The following is a 6,184-nucleotide window of genomic DNA, read 5'->3' on the forward strand; positions in this document are numbered from 1 at the left end:
ATGGGATTGCTGATGGGAGCCCATGTCAAACAACTGCCATGCTGTGAAACGCCTACCTTGAGCACATAAAGAGGCCGCTTCTCATAGCTCTCTCCAATCTGAATTTTGCTGACCAGGTTGGGATGTTGGGCCACAAGATCGTCCATCCAGCTGTAGATCTGAGAGGAAGCATTTTAACTCATGCTCATCAAACTGGCCTTGTTTTTCAATCTGTCCTTGCTCTCAGCTAACTAGTCTCAGCTCCTAGAGGATGACCACCAATTGCCTATGACAGCTGGGAAGCTGCTCCACTGACACACTAAGAGACCTTCACAGGAGGGGACTGGTTCAGCCGCTTACATTTGTAGACCAGAGGTTCATATCATTGTGCTCATTCCCATGTCTTTCTGCAGAGCAGCATGGGAACCAGCGACAACGATCCTGGGATGACTGTGGAGCACTGTTTAAAAAGCGCTGACACCCCCTGCTCTTACGCAAGGGTCCATCACCCACCATCAAGGCTCTGAACACACCTAAAGTTTGGATGCACCACTGAGAAAGCAGCTGCTCAGAAAATGACTAGCTCCATGCAAAGACAGAAAGCATGGATGGTTGGGTTTCTTGGCCAAAGTTTTGCTTCTAGGCAAAGAAGAAGCAAGGGGATCTGTTTGAAATGAACCTTTCTTGGAAAATCCTCCCACAATATTCTCCCTTAGCCCTACAGTGTAGGCATCGACTACAACCTGGTTTGTGCTGACCACAATGTGGAGCTGACCATGACATGGTGGAGCCTGACTACAACATGGTGGAGCTGACCACGACCTGGTGGAGCTGACCACAACCTGGTGGAGCTGACCACAACCTGGTTTGAACCATCGGGCCACAAAGGAGAGAAACTGCTGCTCAGGGAAGTACCTCGCCTAAAGTGTGGTAGGAGGAGAAGAATTGAGACTGGCTGCAGCTCCTCTTCAACTTTCTGGCCCATCTCATGGCCCTTTTTTCTTCATCCAGTAATTTCTGTTCAAAAAGCACATACAGGGATGAGGACAGGAACTTTTTTCCCCCCCACGTGGACTGCAGTCACCAGCAGTTCACCAAACAGCACAAACCCCTGCCAGCTGAGCTAAAGGAACAGCTCCTTCAGCCCCCGCCAAGTAGCAGGTTCTTGTAGTCACTAAGGTCAACCACTAGAGAAGATGTTACAAGGCCCATATGAAAAAGCAGCTGTAGTCTTTCTGGTTAACATTCAGGGGCCAATCACCCTTGTGATCAAATCCCTTCTTTATCCAAAAATAGCCTTAGCGAATGAAATGCTCATGAAAGATGCTGGAGACTGCAGGTCTCTACAGATCCACAGAGCAGAAACTGCTTCCGTCATGCTGTGCTGATGACGTACCATCTCTGAACTGATGGCCTGGAAGGTCTCATTCGAAGAATGAGACAGAGCTTTGTCAGTCCTTGTCCCTCTCTGCTGACAGGGCCTACAGGAGGACATTTCATTCCCAAGGTAGGATGGGTTTTGTCCAGTGGGAAGAGATACTGCTTTTCCAGCTCATCCTTTTGCTCATTCTGTGTGCCCTCCTGGTGACCTGACTCAGACTTCACCTGGGGCAGTGACGCTGTTATCTTGCACCTGGTCTTTACCTGTACATCCTCTATCATGGTGGTGTATGGGATGCTGTTGGACTCCAGGAAGGTTTTGACAGGCTGGAGGCTCTGGGAGGGGACTCTCACATCCAGTGGGAGGCCAAGCTTGGAAGGGACTTCCCAAAAGTCAAGCTGATTGAGGGGGGGAAAAAAGACAGATTAGCTTAATTTACACCTCTGTATTGTTCTACCTATGGGTTTCCAAAAACCACAGAGACATACATGAGAACTGGGTCCAAAGAGTCAGTGACAGTCATATCATAATAGCTTCTTGTCTCATTTAGTGCCTCATCTCTAAATGGGGGGTGTGATAGCAGAGTGGGCAGGTATCTTGATTCAGGGGCATGAGTAGTACCAGCTGGGTTCTAGGCTCATGCCAAAGGCTGTTCTCATTGAATGAGCTGCAACTGGGTAACTGGTCATACAGGCTGGGGAGTCATACGTCTCCAGATGTGATGTTGGCCACACTGATCCCTTTTTTGTCGTTAGCTACAAAAACATGTGAGCCCGCAGATCATGCTTGGCTCCCGTGCCATAGTGATCTTGATCTGTAATTATTAAGCATCCAAACTGGTTTATAGAAAAGCCAACTAATCTGCATGTATATACCTACAGTCATGCCATAGCGACTACACCTGATCTCAGAAGCTAAGCGCCACTAGGCATGGCTAGGATTTTAATGGGAGACCATCTGAGAATGGCAGATGCTGTAAGTACCAGACAAAATTCATACACAGTGGTCATGTCTACACATGCATTAATATGCTTTAGTTAATGCATATTAAATCTGGTACCTCCGAGCACTTTTACATGTGCTCCTGGGACTGGGGGAGGGCAGCACTTTAATTAGAGCGGCGCCCCACTTCATTAGAGTGGCTGCCTCCCATGTCTCATATATCAATGTCCCCACACTTCAAAATGGCAGCAGGGGCGCTTGAACTCTGCACTCATATACAGGCACCCACGGTTTTTAAGCGATGCTCAATGCGCACTAGCCTATTTTAAGGTGCATTAACTAAAAAGTATGTTTTTTGTGATGCTTTAATGTGCATTAAAATAGGCTAATGTGCATTAAAGTGCATGTGTAGACGAGCCCAGTAGATAGCAAATACTAGACTGTAGATAAGGGGAAATACTCTATTTAGTTCTGTGGGGACAAAGGGAAATTTTTCCAAAAAAACCCCAAAACAAATGTCTTCAGCTGCCTCTAAAATAGAACTTGGTGACTGTTAAAGAGAATATGGTACCAGTATTGGAGCTGCTGAATTAGTCATTGCAAAAAACGTATTCACTGAATTTAGCCCTTTTATTTAACGGCGAATTGTCCATGAACAGATTTCTACAAATTTGTTCTACGTGATTTCTACAAGTTTGTTCCTCATTCAAAATGATTTAGTGAATATTTTACATAATCATCTTTCAGTCTAGAAGCCATTTGTGAAGTTTTTACTGTGCAGGATTCAGTGAATAGTCGATATTTGTGACTCACTGGACACACAGGTCACATGGGATAGTTGCCCTGTGACTGGGTGAATGTAGCTCTTCAAATTGAGTTTCCAGTGCAAATGCTCACAGTGCCAAACTGTAAACCTGCTTTATATGATTATTGTGCAATATCTGTTTGCAGACTGCTGCTCCTGTCTGAACCTGGTTGCTAGAATATGCTCAGAAAGCAAACACAGCAGGGAGATGAGCCCAGTGGGAGAACGTTAAGTTGAATGGTTGACCAACCATTTGAAAATGCATTTTTGGCAGGACTGGCTCTGCTCTACATAATGCAAAGCCATCTGGGACATAAAATCTGGAGAAAAAGTATTTCCATTGCAGCTGGTATCTGAGGGAGAGTCTCATCGTTTAATTATCCACATTTTTAATTTTGGCAAAACACTAATTTGAACTGCCAGAAATGGAGCATTTGGATTTGGATCTTTCATGATGGCAGGTAGTCAGGATCTCCATTGTATATTTGACCTGCTGGTGGTCCTCCATCCTGGTACTTCTAATTCCAGGCTCAGCTATAGACCATTGACAGAACAGAGAGCACTATCTACTACATGCCCAGCTTCCTGAAATAGTTTGTTTTTCCCAGAATGCCTCCCATGAAAATACAACATGATTTATGGCTCTCCTTAATGTGGGAGAGCAGAAGAGATGATAGCCCAAGGTAGCATGCCTGTGGCTCACTATAGCTGCTCATCCTAGCCAGAAGGCAGGGTAGAGATGCACCTTTTAGACTTAATAGTTATACAGGGTCTCTACCTCAACACTTACCTGCAGGTCTTCTGATTCCTCTAGTTCCCTGAGTAATACAATGTGTTCTTCTTTGTCAGTCAAGACACGGAGAACTTGGTCCCTAATGAAGACAAAACAATGAGAAAGGACAGAAGGTGCTTGAGAAGGGTGGTAAAGAACCAGCGATAGATTGGATGGGCAAACAGTGGAGATACCAGCCTATCACAGTCATAGCATCATAGACAATGAGGGTTGTCAGGGACCTCAGGAGGTCACATCTAGTCCAACCCCCTGCTCCAAGCAGGACCAGCCCCAACTACATCATCCCAGCCAAGGCTTTGTCTAGCCAGGTTTTAAACACCTCTAAGGATGGAGATGCCACCACCTCTCTGGGTAACCTGTTGCAGTGCTTTACTGCCCTCCTCATGAGAAAGTTTTTCCTAATATTCAACCTAAACTTCCATTGTTGCAGCTTAAGCCCATTGCTCCTTGTCCTGTTACCTGCCCCCACTGAGAATGGTCCAGTCCAGCTCCATCCTCTTTGCAACCCCCCTGCAGGGAGTTGAAGGCAGCTATTCAATCCCCCTAAGTCTTCTCATCTCCAGACTAAATAAGCCCACTTCCCTCAGCCTCTCCTCACAAGTCATGTGCCTGAGGCCCCTAACCATTTTTGTGGCCCTCCAGTGGACTCTTCCCAATTTGTCCACATCCTTTCTGTAGTGGGGGACCCAAAACTGGACACAGGACTCCAGATGTGGCCTCACCAGTGCTGAGTAGAGGGAAAGAATCACTTCCCTTGATCTGCTGGCAACGCTTCTATCAAAGCAGCCCAGGATGCCATTGGCCTTCTTGGCAACAAGGGCACACTGCTGGCTCATATTCAGCTTCTTGTCCACTGCAACCCCTAGGTCCTTTTCTGCATAGCTGCTGCCCAGCCAGTCACCCCCAGCCTGCACCCATGCATGGGATTGCTCTGTCCAAAGTGCAGGGCTTCCCATTTGTCCGCATTGAACTTTATGAGATTCCTTTTGGCCCAATCCTCCAATTTGTCTAGGTCACACTGAATCCTAGCCCTGCCCTCCAGCATATCTCTGACACCCCCCAGCTTGGTATCATCTGCAGACTTGCTGAAGGTGCACTCTATGCCATCTTCCAGGTCGTTGATGAAGATGTGGAACAAAACTGGTCCCAGGACTGACCCCTGGGGCACTCCACTTGACACCAGCTGCCAACTAGATCATCTGAGCCTGATGCTTCAGCCAGCTTTCTATCCATCTTACAGTCCATTCATCCAAGCCATATTTCCGTAGCTTGCCTGCAAGAATCTTGCAGGAAACCCTATCAAAACCTTGCTAAAGTCAAGATGTACCAATATGCAGTAGAATCGAGTAGAAGGAGGTGCAGAGTGTCTGCCATGTTACAAAGAGTTGGGAATTGCACAAATTGCATAAGGAGACCTGAACCTCTTCAGCCTCCAAAAGAGGAGGCTGAGAGGTGATCTAGTGGCTGCCTACAAACTCATTGGGGGGGTCAGCAAGAAATAGGGGATACACTGTTTACCAGGGCACCTGTTGGGGTAACTAGAAATAATGGTCAGAAACTGAAAGACAGCAAATTCAGACTGGACATCAGGAGATTGGACAGACACCTAGCTGGGGTCACCTGACCCCAGAGGTCTTTCCTGCCTAGGCAGGGGGTCGGACTCGATGATGTATTAGGTCACTTCCAACCCTAACATCTATGAAACTATGAAACCATGAAATATTTTAAAAATAGTTCAAGCAGATTAGACATCCAGAGTTGAGACCAATGCATGTGCATAACGAATGGGAGGGAAGAGAGAACAATGAATGGGGATACCTTCATGGATCAGGACTAATGCCATCCAAATGGACCTTGTATAGCTCTATTTTGTCAAGTATGTAATAAGGCTGCTATTTTCCTGGCCTTTGGGACACCCTGGTTACAACTCCACTGCCTTATTTTCACTTGTATAGGATGCTTTGAAAGATCTTTTAGGATATTACTAGTAAAGGACAATTATGAAAACAGGCCAAAAACCAAAACAGGTTTTGAAGAAGCCTGAATAGAACCCGGACTCGAGGGGATCGCCTTCAGACCTCAGGTTGGGGAGGACCGGGTTAGAGAGCTTCTGGAGGGGCTGGACGCGTTCAAGTCAGCGGGTCCGGATGCTCTCCACCCCAGGGTGTTGAGGGAGCTAGCTGGGGTTATTGCAGGGCCCCTGGCACGGCTCTATGAGCGATCGTGGTGCTTGGGCCAGGTGCCAGATGATTGGAAGGTAGCAAATGTGGTCCCCATCTTCAAG

General features: G+C 46.9%; 1 protein-coding gene across 1 annotated transcript in view; it reads right to left on the reverse strand.

Moving 5' to 3' along the window:
* The window catches only part of LOC109292318 (carboxypeptidase A1-like), a 36,396-nt gene that overhangs the window by 27,606 nt on the left and 2,606 nt on the right, over positions 1–6,184 (reverse strand). Inside the window, exon 2 of the mRNA XM_019509720.1 lies at positions 3,898–3,979. Coding sequence (XP_019365265.1) covers positions 3,898–3,979 — 82 coding nt within the window. The remainder of the gene's footprint in view (positions 1–3,897; positions 3,980–6,184) is intronic.

This window comes from Gavialis gangeticus, unplaced genomic scaffold (assembly GCF_001723915.1).
Source record: "Gavialis gangeticus isolate Ggan-Ray unplaced genomic scaffold, GavGan_comp1, whole genome shotgun sequence".
NCBI lineage: Eukaryota > Metazoa > Chordata > Crocodylia > Gavialidae > Gavialis > Gavialis gangeticus.